A 17480-nucleotide genomic window follows, 5' to 3' on the forward strand; every position below is an offset into this window, starting at 1 on the left:
ACTTGATTCAGTGAACTGTGCTTGAGACATTAAGAAAAGTTCAAAAAGACATGTTTTTTTCTTCATTTTATAGTCTTTTTCATATTTTGCATGCCATGTGTTGCCTAATTTACATCTTTTGATAACCAGGGTCGTACTTTGGTTCTTGGCCACCGCTTTGCTACAACACTGCCGTTGACCACGCCCCCTAACCCCCTATCCCTCCCACCAACAAACACCACGACAAAAAAAGGTGTCTCTCGCGCAACTGAGCTCCTATTAAACTAATATGTGGGAAAGAAGTAGTTTGTGATACCTGTGGGGGAAGAAAGTAGTTCTGCTTCCTATTCCGCCCTTCTCCTTGTATAGTTAATCCTAAAATATTGGATTTTTGTTTTCTTGAAACTGAAGCGCCTCTATGTCTCTCTCACTACCTTTTCACACCACCCTCTCCTCCTCTATCTCTCGCTACCTTTCACGTCACCCTCTCCACCCAGACAGACGTCGTCAGATCTCATGATACTCACAAAAAGTCCCTTCCGTATTCTGGGAGGTGAAGAATAGAAAGCGAAACCACTGCTCGCCAGCCCAACCTTTGCCTGGTGCCCCAGTTGCGCTCGTGCCCTTTAACAGACCACGTTCCTGCTGAGTCCCTGACAAGACGTTTTTCGTTATCCCTTCCGCTCTGTCTTTTCGTGTGAAAATGACCGAGAAACGCTATGACCCAGCAGACACCACTCTGAAGTTTGTTCGTAGAAAGGACGATATCACAGGTGAGAGACACAGATGAGGGGTTGTGTCTATTGGACTTTTTCCCCGCTAATATGCCTGTATTGTGTCACCTCGCACACCGCACGTACTTTAGATTTTCGATCTGGTGCACTTTAATAACGACGATCCTTCTGAGATATGCTGGTTCTTTTTAAACATCCTTCCGAAGTGTATTAGGGCGCGATGGGTATCTTGCATGTTTACGTCAGAAAATTATAAGTTGTTACTATAAACAAGCATTGGCAAAGCCAATAGGTCTCGCCTTGGGACCTTATAAGTGTTTAGCCATGCCACGCTGAGTACTGGCTTACTCTTGAAATTCGGGAGTAAGTCTGGAATACTAAAATAGTAAGACACTGTGGCATCTCAATGAATTTTGCCCTACGTGTTTGAATATATGACTGCATGCATGAATGTGCACGTAGGTTAACATACGGTACATGGCATTTTAACTCACCTCAAGATGCATAGTCAACCAAAAGAATAATAGCATCACAGCTTATATAAAAAATGGGGCGGCCTGATAGTTTTCTGCAAGTGGTACTACGCCTGACTTGATCTCCGCCACTTCCTGAACACACAGGGAAGCTGTACTACATGTGAAAGTACATAGGGCGAGGAGAGGTTGGGAGAGCCATATGTGCTGCACAGTGCAACAAATTAGAGCAGGGTGCCGTTACACAGCAATTATCAAAATAATCATATTATTGTGCATTTTGCTAAAGTACAGGTGTGATGCAGGTGGTGACCATGTTGGTGCGTATTTAGGCGGTAGCTAGGGGATACATGTTGTTTCATTGTTTTAGGTCGGTGATTGCTGTCTGTCATTTTATGAGTTGTGTGTCATTAAAGGCTGAGGTGTATGTGACAGTTGTATGTGACAGTAGTGTGACTGTGGTAAATGTGTGTGCGCAATTGTGTGGATAATTATATTGGATTATGAGCTTGTGTATGTTTGCTTTCGGTAAGTACTATTTTGTAGATTTGTGCAACTGATAGGTGTGGACAGAACTGTATATACATATGAGAATGTCTGTATGCGCCTTTGTATGTAAACACATCGTTGTACATCCCAACCTAGAGTATGCTGCATGACTCTTCAGCACAGGTGCTAAATAGTGCATACTTTAACCCTTTCGATGCGCATGATGGAGCGGTTCCGTCATGCGCATCGGTCGCGCTGTGTGGATGACGGAACCGCTCCGTAACGGCCCCGCCCGCGGAACGAACCTTCAGCACGGCACGGTATTTCGCGCCGCGCTGAAGGGGCTAAACAAGCAATACATCACAGGAAGATTAGACTGGTCCTCAGTCTAAGCAGGCAGTGTGCTGAAAGAGCCCTGTCCCTCCACCCTCTGCTCTGGATCCACAACTCTGGCATTGTGGTTTTCCTCCCTTACTTAGTAGATGGTGTGTAAAGGGGATCATTTGTCCACACGGTGGGGGTGTGTGCGTTGTTGCTGGCACAGCACAAGCGCATTGTGCGATGTAGGCTGATTCAAGCCGACGACTGCCTGTGGATATACCCAGGCTGCAGCAGATTTAAACACCATTGAGAGTGGTTGGGCCGCTTGCCGCTGTAGGAATGGCCAGCCACCTTCCACACCAAGAGGCCAAAAGCAGGGACCTGGGAGCGGGCCGCTGGATCATTGACTGAAGAGCACTGGGAGAGATGGCACTCCCTCAAATCTGTCTGTGCTTCCCTGCTTCAAAGACTGTAGATATTTAAAGAAAAGTGATTCGGATGCCTACATCGTACATGTCCCTGTGATAATGAATGAGGCATAGAGCACCTGTGTACTTTCTAATGTGATTAACACCAACAGGTATTAATGATAATAATCCACATTTGTAGCCCAAACAATCACCCGTAAGGGTCTCTAGGCGCTGGGGGCCATCGGGAAGATTAAGCAAGCTATTGCCCAGAGTCACACGGTGCTGGGCTAATCTGCCGTCGGCTCTGGGGGGATCGAACCGTGATCCCCAGATTCAGGAGTCAGTCGCCCTGGCCACGGCGCCACACCTCTTCCTCGATTATTCTAACACCAGTGCACACTATTGCCATCGAAAACACCAACACCAGTGTATATACCGCTATGATGTTAATAAATACAACACCCACAGCAGCGTGCATGCCTCTGTAATAGCAGTCTGTATAAATATGAAGCAGTACACTATTGTCAGTGTTCATGCAAACGTGATGCAATACACTGCCATCTTTACACTATTCATGTGTGATATTCAGCACACCACCTAGTAGCCGCAGGTGTGGCAGTGTGATGCACTACACCACCTAAACGTGGCAAACATGTCAGTTTAACAGTGAGTACAGCGCCGAATATTGTAATATTGTAAGCACAATTAAGGTGAGGGCCTAGTGGCAGCGCACTTATCAGTGTTATATTAAATACAGTACACACGCCACACCTAACGTATGTTTGCACTCTCGCTTCTTTTATCCGTGCTACCCGTATGCAGCTCGCGGACAATCTCAGAACATATTGGCAGGTGGAAGAGGTGCTGATATTTCTGACAACATCTGACGCGCACAGCCGGAAATGGTCCGGGCACCCCCTTGGAAGACTCACGCATGCTCTAGCAGCACTTGATGGTGGAAGAGGTGCCGATATTTCTTTATTTTTTTTTTATCTGTTTTTTATTATTTTATAATCAACACATGGCAAACATACATCAATGGTGAACATCTGTACCTTACATCGTATAAACATTCCTAACATCCCCACATTCTCCCTCGATGGACCATCAGTTCTTTACTGTTTTAATATAATACTGGTCCCTGGACTGTAAGCATCTTGATGTGCTCGCACATATGTTATTAGGAGCAAGTTGTCAGCCATTTAATGCCTACATTTGACAGTGCAAGTCATATAAATAACAATATGCCATCGCAATCAAACTCCCGCCCCCCTCCCTCTGCAGCCGGTGTGTCCAAGTCCCTAATCGCCTATTACAGTAGTATCATCAATTCCTACGTGTCTTGTTTTTGGATGTTTGGGGGACAATATCCACTGTTCTCGGTGCATCTCAGATTACCCCAGTCATTCGCCTCATGGCCATGCCTATAGTTCCATCCTTGCTCTGTGAGCAATCAAGGGGAACCCAATGGAGCCTCCCCAGCAGAGTCCCCCTCCGAGTCAGCCTCTGGTGTCTGTAATGCCATTACTAGCGCTTCCCACACCCTCGCCGCGTCCATCGCCTTCTCATTATTAGAACGTATAGCCTGTTGCAATCTAACTGGGCTCTCACTCCTAGCCCATTTAAGTAGTTCCGATTTCCACTTCCCTATGGTAGGCCCTCACTGTGACTTCCATTGGGCCGTGATCTCTCTCTTAGCTAGCAATAGGCCCAGGTCCAGAAACTTGCTTGTGATTTTTGTTTTGGGAGTATGCGGAAACCAATGCAATATACAAATGCCCATATCAATGTCTATGCGGCACTCTGTAACTCCCCAAAGCAGTTCGACTACCTCCTTCCAGTACGTTCCTAACTGTCCGCAACTCCACAGCATATGATGCAACTCCGCCCCTGCTAGGCTACAGCATGGGCACTGGGCAGTATCTATCTGAAAGTACCGATTAAGCTTGGCCGGAGTCAAATAAGCCGTATGCAATATAAAGAATTGTATTAATTGAAATCTGGCATTCCTAGTACCCTTCCAGGCCCTCCGAACCAATTGCGCCCAGGTTGTTTCCGGTATTTCCTTCCCAAGATCCACCTCCCAATTCTTGCAGCGCTGCAGGCCCTCAGCGACCAGTCGCCTGTAGAGACAAGTAACCGTATTAAACGTCCCCGCCGCCATGACACGATATTGGCATGCCATAGAGGTCCGTGGTTCTGAATGCTCCTCCTTCCAATGGCGTTGTATTGCCGAGATCAGGGCTGCATGCAGCAAATAGTCCCCTAGCGGCAAATCATACCTGTCCTGCAGCGCTTGAAAAGGTAGCAATACCCTGTCTTCGTACAAATCACCTATTACCTGGACACCCATCGTCTCCCAATCTGCCAGTGCCGACCAATCCCCTCATGAGGGAGGGCAATACACATGCCTAAGGGAATCTCCGGGGCATATGGGCGGCTAGGTGCCGATATTTCTGACAACATCTGATGCGCACAGCCGGAAATGGTCCGGGCACCCCCTTGGAAGACTCGCGCATGCTCTAGCAGCACTTGACAACCACCTCCACAGGGCCCTGACCTGATACAAAAACAAGCTGCAAGACGCGTTCTGTGGAGGGGGAGGGGCATTGAAGCGAGGCGCACACACTTGGCCGAGCGAAAGGAAAGCCAGATGGCACCTCTGCTCGTGCCTGTGTGCGTAACCGCACACTGTATGCCACACAAAGCTGTGGTCGGACTTTTAAAACTCCACTCCTAAATGTCTCGCCAGAGCAGCACATGTGCTGGCTCAGGGGAGACCTAAAAATGATACATAAGGGGGGAAAGCAGATTACTTCACCGATATGCTACAATATCCTTCTAGCGTGCAATGGTGCTGATGTGCCCCAGAGTTCCATCAACCAAAGGACTGTCACCCCTCTCACCCCCATCAGATGCGGGACTAACCCGAAGGTGAAGAGGAGACCTCGCCTCTTTGTGACTCTGGCTCTATGCCCATTCACTGATCTATATTGTTATTAGATGTTCATATGCTATTTTATCCCTACATGAGTTCCTGCACTGCTAGCTTATGCACATACGGCTATGGTATGTAACATCACTATATTCTTTGTGCTCGTACACACCAATGTAACGCTTTCTTTTTGTGTTTGGACACATGTATCTGTTTGTATCTTATATGTAATTCCTTATTGTTAGCAATGGGGGTCTCTAGTTGGCAGAGGTAGGTACCTTTGTCCAAATAGGACCCTTGCTTCTAGTCATGGTAAGGGGGATACACACTTTAGATAACCCTTGCCCACCCCCTGGGTAGCTTGGCACGAGCAGACAGACTTATACCAAAGGCAATGTGGAATGTTTTTGTACTAAAAAAACACAGTAACACAGTGATAACACCACACATGGACACCACACCAGTTAATAAAAATAAAGTATCTTTATCTAAACTCAACAAGATCAAAAATACAAAAATCCAACATACATGTAATAAGAAAATGACTTTAAAAAGGTTTCAAGCAACTGGATCCATAGAAAACTATGGATGCATGATTTCTCACAAAGTACCTGTAGATGTGTCAAAATTCAGAAGGCCAAACAGCCGCAGAGATGGGAAGTGTCGAGGAACAAAGAGATGCGTCAGTTCCTGAGACAATGGGGAGGCGATGCAACAGTTCTGCTGCACGCATGAGAAGTGATGCGTCAAATCCGGTCTGTAAGGGGAAGTGATGCATCGACTCCAAGATGGTTCTGGTCTGCAGGTGATGCGTTTGATGCAGCGGTGTCAAGCGTCGCTGTGTCGGTTTCTTCAACCGCGATCTCTCGATGCGTCGGTTCTTGCAGCTGCGACAGGCGCTGCTTCGGTTTCGGCAGCGGCGCTGAGATGCGTGGAGATTCTTCTCGCACAGCGGTGCTGCGTTGGAAAAACAGCCGCAAAAAGAGTGATGCATCGATTTCTTCAGTTCTTTGGGTTTCTTTCAGCTCCAAACACCTGGAACAACCTCGAGAGGCCCAGAACTGGAACAGGCACCTCCTGGCAGGTCAGAACTCTTAGCAACAGAGTTCAGGGGAGCTGGGGGTGATGTCTTTGTGTCCCTGAGACTTCGGGACAGGAGGCCAGCACATACAGGCCCTTGAGATCTTCAAGCAGGTTCTAAGCAAAGTTCAAGCCTTTGTCCTCTCCTTGGCAGAAACAGCAACTGGAGGCCAACCCCACACAGCACACAGCAAAGGGGTTGTACTCCTCCTCATAGCTCTTCAGCTCTTCTCCTTGGCAAAGGTTCCTCTTGAGTCCAGAAGTGATCTAAAGTTCTGGAGTTTTTGGTCTAATACTTATACCCCAAAATGTCTTTGTTCTCTTTGTGCAAGGGTCTCTTAGCCCAGTCCAAACCAGTTCTGCCCTCACTGGTGCAGTATGACCAAAGGAGGTGGAGACAGAATTGTGCAAGGGAGACAGGCTCTATTCAGGTGCAAGGAAATCTCCTCCTACTACTCTAAATGCAGCCAAGCCCCATTCATCTCAGTTCTGAGTTATCCCTGAAGGGCCGGGCACACCTCGATCTCCTCAGTGGCTGTCTACAGTGAATGCACATCCCCAGCCCCTGTCACTCCAAAACCAGACAGTCAATACACAAACAGGCAGAGGCACAGGGAATGGTTAAAGAAGAAAATGCCTACTTGGTAAGATACGTTTCATCCTCAGGCTTAGTTAAATATGTATGTTATACCTATATCTGTAGCACGTTGAACTCACCAGAGTTCTCACTTTTACTCCATAGATTTTTATACCTCCTTGTAGTCATCAGCAGTTGGTTCTAGAGGTAATCCTTTTTATTTTGCTCTTTGATAGGCACGGGGGGCAATTTTTTTAACTTGTTTTGGTAATTCACTATGTTTTGTATTTATTTCACAGCTGGCACAGCGCCAGTGCCGGTAGTCATTATCGCGCTGCAAATTCAGCATATACTTGAGGTATCTCCTCTTTGGTTTACTTGATCATTCCTGCACTGCATGTTGGGTGCATTTTTCAATACCCCTGGTTTGCGTTGTTTCTCTTTTCATGTTTTTTCACGCTTCTTCTCAGGACTCACTCATCTTTTAATTAGCATGTCTGTTCAGCTGATTCTGAGCTTTGCCACTTGTCTGTTTGAGCTCAATCAAACTTTATTACGATGTATATAGCCTGTAGCATGATTTTCTTTTTTTTTTTTTGAGGTCGCAAAACTCAGTTAATTTATTTCACAGAGACAAGACAAAGGACGCGTTTCGGCTTCGCGCCTTTTTCCCACTGTTCAAAAAGTGCCGTGAGTTCAACATAATTATATCCTGCTATACGCATCGGACTTCCGGTGCAATGTACATCGACACAAACAATGGACTCCAAATCATACGGTAAAGGGAGACGCCATCTTCTTAACACATGTTAATCAGTAACGTAAAATACTTGAAATTATATACATATATATAATAAATCTTAATACATTCAGTGAACCTTCTACTCAAATTCATTGATTCATGATTTAAAAAAATAATAATAATTGTTACTCCCTTAGTGAGATACCTCTTATTTAGCCACAATTGAGCCCTGGATGGGCTAATTAAAATAAGATTCATTCAATTCATCATTTCATATAAACATTTGCTCACTAAAGGGATACCTCAATATGTCAACATCAAGCCCTGAATGAGCAAGAATGAGGCACTACCCTCACAAAATGAAAAATGAAAAAAGTTCATCATAAAAATCTATTTGACACATTTCAATAGCTCTAACTCCATACTTAGTGCTATGGTGTATCAGTATATGGTACTTCATTACATCCTATTCTACACATACAAATCCATACGTGACATGTAGTGTCTCAAAATTGTATACAAATTATGAGTCCTAAGCGGGCAACTGCACGGATGTGTGATTACTCTACAGTTATATACATTCTCAGGTTCAGTACTCTGATGAACTTGAATGTGCAGGAAATAGTTAAAACATAGCATCATGAATCCTCACCCCAAATGGATTTCAAGTTCTTCTTCAGTGTTTAAGCCATTTGGGATGGTGGTTTGCATATCATATATATATATATGTATGTATGTATATATATATATATATACACACACACTGGAAAAACCAAGGTTAAATTAACACTGCAGTTAGGTGTTGGAATAAGGTAAAAATAAAAAAAATCTTAAAAACCTCAGAAATTCACAAAATATAGTTTACTGAGCCAGCTATAACTGGTGTCCATGCCATACGCTGCTTATGATCTCACACATTACATTACTCATGACATGAAAGCCATAATTCATAACGTCACTGATGACATATCAAATGCTCCTTCAAAAATATATTTGCCTCAAATTACTAAAACCCACATCTTCCTTTATATTTTAAACACTCTGGTTTCATGTACGCGTTAACATTTCAGTGCTCATTTACTTCATCTTGCTTTTCTGGAAAGGTTTTAAATTCAACAGCTTCTATTCCAACAATATGGCATTCAGGATTCCCTCACTTTTATCTGGAATATTTCATGTTAGTGCTCCAATTATTTATTAGAACTCTGTAGTGATATTTCAACCGATTACTAGGGAGTTAACTGACAGACTGCTGCTGGTGACGGAAGTACATGTTTGATTCTGCATGTCAGAATGTTTTGCTGAAATGTATGAGGAAGATATTTGAGAACTCATAGGAAATGTCAACTTATTTTAGTGTTCTAGAGCCTTACCATAATTTATATGACAAAAACAAACACCTCATTTTTTGGGATGGGTGGAATGTTTCATTCTGTCTGCAGAGTTGGCAGAATTTTGGTCACTCTGTGTTAATATTTAACGCAGACTTCTGGCCAAATTCCACCCATCGATGTGTGGCAGAATTCTTCTCCAACGAGGCCCTAGAAAATGCAAGCTGATGAGTGTGAAATTTGGAGCCCCCTGGCGTGATTTTATAATTCAGGTAGTTACGAGCAGTTGTGGTCAGAGGGCTGCCTCCTGTGCAGATTTGCTATCGCTCGAGTAGATTTCTACTCAAGCTGCAGTAAAATCAACTTGAATGGCTGTGGGCTCTTGTACAACCCATGGTTCCCTTCGTGCTGATTTTTTGTGTGTTCCTCGCTCTACCGGTACTAAATTGCAGCACAAGCAGAAGGGAGCTGTACATTTTCCACCTGTTGGAGACTCTACGAAATCTCACTGAGGTTTTATGTAATTCCACGGAGTGAATCTACTTGAGTTTCACCCACCCTTAATTCTTTTGTTTACTGCAGTATCTTCTGTAGCAAATGCTTTGAGTCTCACATCATTGAGCCCTGTCAAGATGGGGTTCAGGTGAACCAAACCTTTGTCTTGAATTCAGAATGTTAGCACTTCAGTTGTCCATTAGAACTCTAGTGATGCAGCAGTTGATCACCAGGTAGTTACCTGACAGACAGCTGCTGGTTTATATAATACAGGTTTGAGTCTGCGTGTCAGAATTTTTACTGAAATGGTTGCAGGATATAATTGGGAACTCATGGAAAATGTGACCTCATTTTAGCTTTCTAGAACACTAACCATAAATTATATGACAAAAATAGTCCCCATATTCAGTTAATTTCGAAAAAAACAAAAATTATTCAGTTTTGTAGCTCTGTTCCATCACTTACGAGTGACACAGTTTTGTCATAAATACAGAACGTTAGCGCTCTAGTTGTTTATTACAACACTGTGAGAAGCTGCAGTACAACACCTGGGAATCAACTGGTAGGCTGCCGCCGTTGGAAGTACAAGTTTTACTCAGAATATCAGACTTTATGTTCACATGACTGAGCAAGAAATTGTGAACTTAGCACATAGAAAATATGCTCCCATTGTAGGTTCAGAAGCACCTTCCCTAACCTCTCTTAGAAAATCATGAGAGGAAGCCGCTTTCTCTCAAAACTGGTTGATCAAATCCAAGTGGAGGACCAGCATTTTTCACAGGGTGAAATCACCTTAATTTATAAAATTAGTATGATACCAGCAGCAAATAATTTATATTGTGAAAAAGAGCCTGATTATGAGTTTGGCGGATGAGATACTCGGTCACAAACATGACGGACATCCAGTCCGTGATATCACAAGTTACATAGGATATAATGGCATTGTAATTTGGCGGACGGGACATCCGTCACATTTCTGACCGAGTAACCTTGTCCGTCAAACTCGTAATCAAGCGCCAAATCTGTTATCACCTTTTATATATGATCTTTTTTGTGACCCTCAAAAACAGGCTATCATACATACATTTCAATGAGGACTGTGTCCTGTGATGGCTGCCACAACATATAGTTCAGGCTGAGACCATCCAGTCAGGATTGGCTAGCCCCTTTCAAATTGGCCATCTGGACACCAACAGTCCAGATATACTTCTTTTCTAACCCCTTCATGACAACCCCAAGTACCTCTTTAAATGCAAATTTCTGGAAAAGGAATTAATGGATTTTTTCCAAACCATAAAAAGTAAGCTTTATGAGTAAAGTTCAAACTTTTTGTATAATTTGGTGCAATTCTGGGCAGTCTATTTTTTCTTTTTTTTTTTTTTCTTTTTTTTTTTTTATTGAACAGGCTGGTGAGTACGACATACAGTAATACATGTATTTGTTCACAAAGGGGGAGGAAAAAGAAGGGATAATAAAAAATAAAAAAGAACGAAAAGAGAGAAAAAAAAAAAAAAATCCAGACAAGTAAGCAAGATTAAGCTCAGAGAAAGAGCAACACTATTCCATGAATTCACCCCAATTCTTTTCAAATTTCATCAAGGAGCGGGTCCCCCTAAGATTAGCTAATGAAGCCTCCATTGAGTAAATCTCGGTTACTAATGTCCACCAATCCCACACCGATGGTGGGTCAGGGCAGATCCAGGCTCTGGCGAGAGTTAGTTTAGCACAAGACATGAGGATTGAAGCCAGAGCATCCTGAGAGAAAGGGGTGGGATTGATATCTAATAAGACAAAGGAGGCAGAGAGTAAGGGGAGCTGAATTGACCTAATTTCAAGAACTTTACGGATGTCTGACCAGTAATCCTTAAGAGTGGGACAAGAGAACAGCATATGTACCAAATCAACTGCGTGGGCCGAACATTTAGGGCATTTGGTATGGTCGTTCGTAGCGTTGTTGGGGGACCAACTGGAGATGATTTCTGGTGTATAATATAGCATGCAAGTCGTTCTAAATTGCTGTAGCCTCAGGCTGGAAGAGTGAACACTGCTGTTAATATTAGATAGGGAGCGTTCTATATCTTTCGAAGTGACATTTATGTCTAAGACCCTGCTCCATTTGGCGGCTAATTTAGAGCAATCATTTTGTTTGAAGTTGGTTAGAAAACTATAAGTATTACTTATTGCTGATTTGGTTGTTGAGGAGTAGAAGTGGGTCCAGATATCGGAGTCTGTAGTCTCGGATATTCGTTTTTTGTTCACCAGGTAGTCGTGTATCTGTCTGTGCTTATATCTCATAGATTCCGAGAGGCCATAAATCAGTTTAAGTGTATTAAAGTCCAGAAAACCTTGCATGCCATATAGGTCCCCTAAGAGCCTAATCCCCCGTCTTGACCAGCTTTGAGCACTATGTTCATTGAAAATTTCCGGGAGGCCCGGGTTCCCCCACAACAATAGTTTTGAGTGGTAAAAAGTAGTTTTACAAAAAATAAGTATGTTAGCCCATATCTTTGCAATGTCTCTTGCGGTCTTGAGTTTTACTCTTTTAAAGTAGTTGGTGTCGTTCACTCGTAATAAGAACAAGTTAGCGTCTTGCTTTAGCATAAAGGAGTGAAAAAAAGATGTTCCACCTTGGTTTAATAACGAACGAAAGCGGAAAACAAAAGCAGACCAAAAATATAATTTAAAATCGGGAAAATTAAGCCCTCCCACGTTTATGTTGTTTTTCAGAGAATTCAGTGACCTCCTCGCTTTTTTGTAGCCCCATATAAAGCTACTGAATGCGCCGTCTAGTTGTTTAAAAAACAGGTTGTTTAGGGCCAACGGAATAGAGCGAAATAAGTACATGAATTTGGGTAAAACCTTCATCTTGATTAGGTTGATTCTGCCGATGATATTCAGTGGTAGTCTGTGCCATTTTTTTAATAGTGAAATGGTAGATTTAACTAGTTCATTGTAATTAATGTTGTTAATTTCTTGAATTTTGGCTGTTAACTTAACACCTAAGTAAGTGGCACTTTTACAGATCTCCGGAAATGGGACGGCGGGAGTATAGTTGGTTATGATTTGGGTCTTCTGTATGTTGAGCCTATAGCCAGAGACAATCCCAAATTTTTCGGCCTCAGAAACTATGCCTTGTAGTGCTGCCACAATATCCTGTGAGTAGACCGCGATATCGTCGGCATATGCAGTTATTTTTAGTGTTTGGTTGCCAGACCTGAAAGGAACAATTTGGGTTTGTAACTGGAGAGCGTGCAGGAATGGTTCCAGTGAGAGGGCAAATAGAAGAGGCGAGAGAGGGCAACCCTGGCGAGTGCCTCGTAGAATTGGAAACTCTTTGGATGACAAGCCCCCATAAGATGTATAAGCTATTGGGTTGTTATACAAAGCCTGTATAGCTCGTAAGAATTGCCCCCCAAAGCCCAGCTTAGATAGGACGCACCAGAGGTAGTCCCAGCCCACTCGGTCAAAAGCCTTCTCGGCATCTAATAAGATCATGCCGAGTGGGGTGGATTCTGTCTCTGCTACATCAAATGCCGTGATAGCCATATTTACGTGTGCTGTTGTGTCCCTCCCTATTATAAACCCGTGTTGTTGGGGGTTAACAATTAAGGGCAGGAAGGGAGACAGTCTTATAGCTAGTATTTTAGCGAATATTTTAGCATCGGTATTGATCAATGATATAGGTCGATATGACCCTCTCTCCTCTTTTGGTTTGTTCTTCTTTGGAAAAAATATTATTTTTGCCCTATTCCATGATTTTGGTGCCTTTCCATTGCGCCCAACCGCTTGTATAACCTCCAGTAGCAAAGGCCCCAATTCAACTATGCAAATTTTGTAAATCTCCAAAAGGATTGTATCCTCCCCTGCAGCCTTCCCTGCTGGTAGTAGTTCTATTGCCTGATGTAATTCAGCTCCTGTGATAATATCTGACATTGATTCTTGCATAGTGTTAGACTCTGGATTGGTTAAGAATTTATCAACATAGTCCTGGATTGCTTCTAATTTGGGAGTGCTTTCTGGAGTATATAGTGTGCTGTAGTAGTCCGCGAATTGTTCTACTATTTCTCTCTGTTGGTTGAAAATTTTACCATTACTGCCCCGGATACTTGTGATCCGTGTATGGGCTCTATCCTCAGCAACCTTGTAGGCGAGAATTTTGCCAATCTTGTCTCCGCTTTCATATTGTGAGATCTTGTATTTATGAATGTTTGCGCTGCTCTTTTGGATGAATTTCTTTTTAGCCTCATTCTTAAGTGAGCAGAGTTTGAGGCTGATCTCTGTAATCCCAGGTAGATTTAATCGGAGTGCAGAAGCCAAGGTTGCTTCTTGGGATGCAATTTCGGAAATAATCTGTGCCTTATGCTCTCTGTGTTCAGTGTTTTTCCTGATTACATAAGCTTGGGTAAAGCCCCTAATAGCCGCTTTGCATGCGTCCCAGACTGTGAAACAAGAGGTAGTCTCGATGTTAATATGGAGAAATTCGGTCAGATGTAATTTAAGCTGTGACACATATTGTGCGTCTGAGAGCAAGTGCCTGGGAAAGGAAAAAGGTCTAGGAGGAACCCTGATGTGTGGTATTGTGATTGCTAGGATTATTGCGTTGTGGTCTGATGAAATTCGAGGGCATAGGATCATCATGCTTTGTTTTAGTAGATTGTCGCTAATTAGTGCCATATCCAGCCTAGAGCAAGATCTATGTGGTGCCGAATAGTAAGTGTATCCTGGTGTATTCGGATGTAAATATCGCCAAGCATCCTTAATGTTGTGGATGCGACAGATATCGTGTATGGATGACCTAGTTTTGTGCATCCTGTGAAAGCTTCCTGAATAGGTTGTATCTATTTTGTAATTCATTATGCAATTAAAGTCCCCCATAATAATGGGTTCTCCGTCCCAACCCAGGAGTTTTATGTTCAATAAATCAAAGATGCTTGGATCATCCGTGTTAGAGCCATATACTACACAAAGAACATACGTATAGTTATCGAAGCGGAGTTGGACCATCGCCAGTCTTCCATCTTGACTGTGAAAGGTCTGCAGTGTTTCAGATTTGAATCTTTTGTCTGTGAGAATAGCCACACCTCTTGTAGAGAGCCCAAAGGTGGAACAGACCAGAATTTGGTAACCCAATTGTTTAAGTAGTTTTTTGTCTTTGCCGGCAATGTGTGTTTCTGAAAGTAAGACAAAATGAGGGTTGTGTAGCTTAAGTTCTTCTGAAATTAGCATTCTCTTGTTCTTGCTGTTGAGCCCTGCTACGTTCCAAGCCATTATCTTTATTTCATGCATTGGTGAATAATTGATTTTTTCAGCCTAAAAACGGGTATCGTTGAGTATGCGTTATTGCTCAAATATGAGGTCGTATATAAAGACCGAAAAGACGGCACTGATTTATCCTCAAACATTTTTCCTCAGCAGCCTGAAACATATTTTTATTAATTTTAACCCACCCAAACCCCCCCACCACCCACCCCACCCTGATTCTCACCCCCAAGGGGGAAGAACCGCCCTTGAGTAACAGCTGCCGCTGGTAGAGCAGCGCACAAAGCAGAACAACCAAGAGTGCCCCCCCCCCCACAATCCCTCTCCCCCAATGCTCGCAATAAGGCCTAACGAATCTCTACAGAAAAATGGTCCAAAAAAAAAAGAAAAGAAAGATTTTTGCTAAGACGTTGCTCAGACATTGTAAGATCTAAATCGTGCCAAAACTAGAGATGTATGCTTCCGCTTCTTTGGCGTCATTGAAAAATTGAGTACGACCATTTTTAATGACCTTAAGACGGGCCGGCTCCTGCAGAAAAGCCTGGCCCCCGCCGGATTTAATGGGGTCTATCAGTTTACGTAACGACCATCGCCTGTCCATCGTTTCCTTACACAGGTCTGATCGGACAAAAAAAGATATCTCCCCTACAGTTACTGGGGCGTTGGGACGAGCTCTCTGCCAGACAGCTTGGCGTAAAAGAAAGTTGCCAAAAAAAATTATAAGAGGCCGTGGGAGCTGATTCTCTCTCTTTCTGTTTCTCATAGGTAAGGGAAGACGATGGGCACGTTGGATTTGCGAGTCCCAGTCCCAGTCTGCTAAATCTGGAAAGGCCCTTTGAAACAGCCCCACTAAAAAAGACCGCGGGTCAGCCCCCTCAGACCCCTCCGGAATCCCAAAAAGTCTCAGGTTGGACCGTCTCTGTCGATTCTCCAAATCTTCAACTTTGGATTGTAGTGTCAGCAGTTGAGTGTCATGTTTCTCTGTTATTGTAGTTGTATTAAGATTAGCCTCCTCGATCTCAACCACACGTTGTTGTAATCCCACAATGTCTTGGGTAATCCCACCCAGTTTGGAAGCAAGTTCTTGTAATGAGGTATGCATTTTGCTGTTATCCTCCCGCGTTGGTCTCTCAAGATCTGTAGTATAGTGTCTATTGAGGCAGGATCTGTTGGAGTTAGCTCTGGCCCAGGTGTGCTTTTGGGAGAGGCACCTAAGTGTTCCTTTTGATGAGATAGAGGAGGGGCAGAGGTGATGGTGTTGGAAGGACACTCATAGGAGGAGGTCATAGTAAGTTCTTGACATGCTGGCCCCACTAGTGGTGGCGGTTTAGGTGAAGCAAGTAAAGCATTGTTCTCCACAGAGCAAAGGGTGTCCGAGAAAGGAGACGTGGCTGGTAAGATAGACAGATCTGAAGACTCAAAGGTTTCCATTAAGCTGGCACCTGATAGTCTCTGTGACAGATTCTTGACTAAGCCTTTTGCTACAATCCATTTTCTTAGGGGGCTTTTGTCCACGAAAGCCTTTTTTTGGTCCAGAGTGTTGTTTAAGAGGGGGCGTGTTAATAGGACTGTTCTACGACCTCTTTTGGCTCGAACTTTATTTTTAAGTTTGTGGGCTTTCCCTGCTCGGGGTTTTGTCTTGGGGTCATAGGGCCCGCTTGCTGGTTTTCCCACGCCAGCAACTCCAGCTGTGAGACTCGCTGGATTCATTATCCGTGCTTTGTTAAGATACGTTTAATCTCCAGGCTTAGTTTAATATGTTATACCTTTATCTGTAGCACGTTGAACTCACCAGAGTTCTCACTTTTACTCCATAGATTTGTATACCTCCTTGTAGTCATCAGTAGTTGGTTCTAGAGGTAATCCTTTTTATTATACTCTTTGATAGGCACGGGGGCAATTTTTGAAACTTGTTTTGGTAATTCACTATGTTTTCAATTTATTTCACAGTTGGCACAGTGCCAGTGCCGGTAGTCATTATCGCGCTGCGAATTCAGGATATACTTGAGGTATCTCCTCTTTCATTTACTTGATCATTCCTGCACTGCATGTTAGGTGCATTTTTCAATACCCCTGGTTTACGCTCTTTCTCTTTTCACGGTTTTTCACGCTTCTTCTCAGGACTCACTCATCTTTTAATTAGCATGTCTGTTCAGCTGATTCTGAGCCTTGCCGCTTGTCTGTACAAGCTCATTCAAACTCTATTACGATGTATATAGCCTGTAGCATGATTTTCTGATACTTATTGTGATCATTGATGTTCTAGATGCCCCTGCTGAAGGGCACAGTTCCGCCCGAAATGCATTGGGAAAGGAAAAACCTATTGGTCATCTGATTTGTTATGCTGAGTCAAGCATCACCGCGTTTCTTTTGAAGAATTTCTGCTATGGACTGAATAAGAAGTAGATTCTGACATTGGATAACTTCTTTGTTTGATGTTTTTGGAACTGTTTTTGATACTGTTTGTTGAAGGATAAATGATGCATTGATTATAGGTTTTAAGATTGCCATAACAATGCATTCAAAATTATTTCTCACTACCAAATGTACACTTTGTATTAGGTGACATTACAGTAGTGCACCTTGAGTTCTTGGATACTCATCCAGGCTATCATTGTCTACATTTGTATCAGGAGGCTGACAGAGCCCCCTACA

General features: G+C 43.3%; 1 protein-coding gene across 4 annotated transcripts in view; it reads left to right on the plus strand.

Annotated features, from left to right (window-relative positions):
- Window positions 1-523: 523 nt before the first annotated feature.
- LOC146785213 (E3 ubiquitin-protein ligase RNF144B-like) overlaps window positions 524-17480 on the plus strand; it is a 230776-nt gene continuing 213819 nt past the window's right edge. The window contains exons 1-2 of one of the 4 annotated variants that reach the window (XM_085634126.1): window positions 550-752; window positions 3229-3370. Coding sequence is in view for 1 of the 4 variants with exons in the window: in XM_085634125.1 (XP_085490251.1) it covers window positions 683-752 (70 nt within the window). In the remaining 3 variants the exon portion in view is untranslated. Of the gene's footprint in view, window positions 753-3228; window positions 3371-17480 lie in introns of all 4 variants that reach the window. The other 3 variants (XM_085634128.1, XM_085634125.1, XM_085634127.1) reach the window with 3 other exon arrangements.

Source organism: Triturus cristatus, chromosome 11 (assembly GCF_964204655.1).
Source record: "Triturus cristatus chromosome 11, aTriCri1.1, whole genome shotgun sequence".
NCBI classification, from domain to species: domain Eukaryota; kingdom Metazoa; phylum Chordata; class Amphibia; order Caudata; family Salamandridae; genus Triturus; species Triturus cristatus.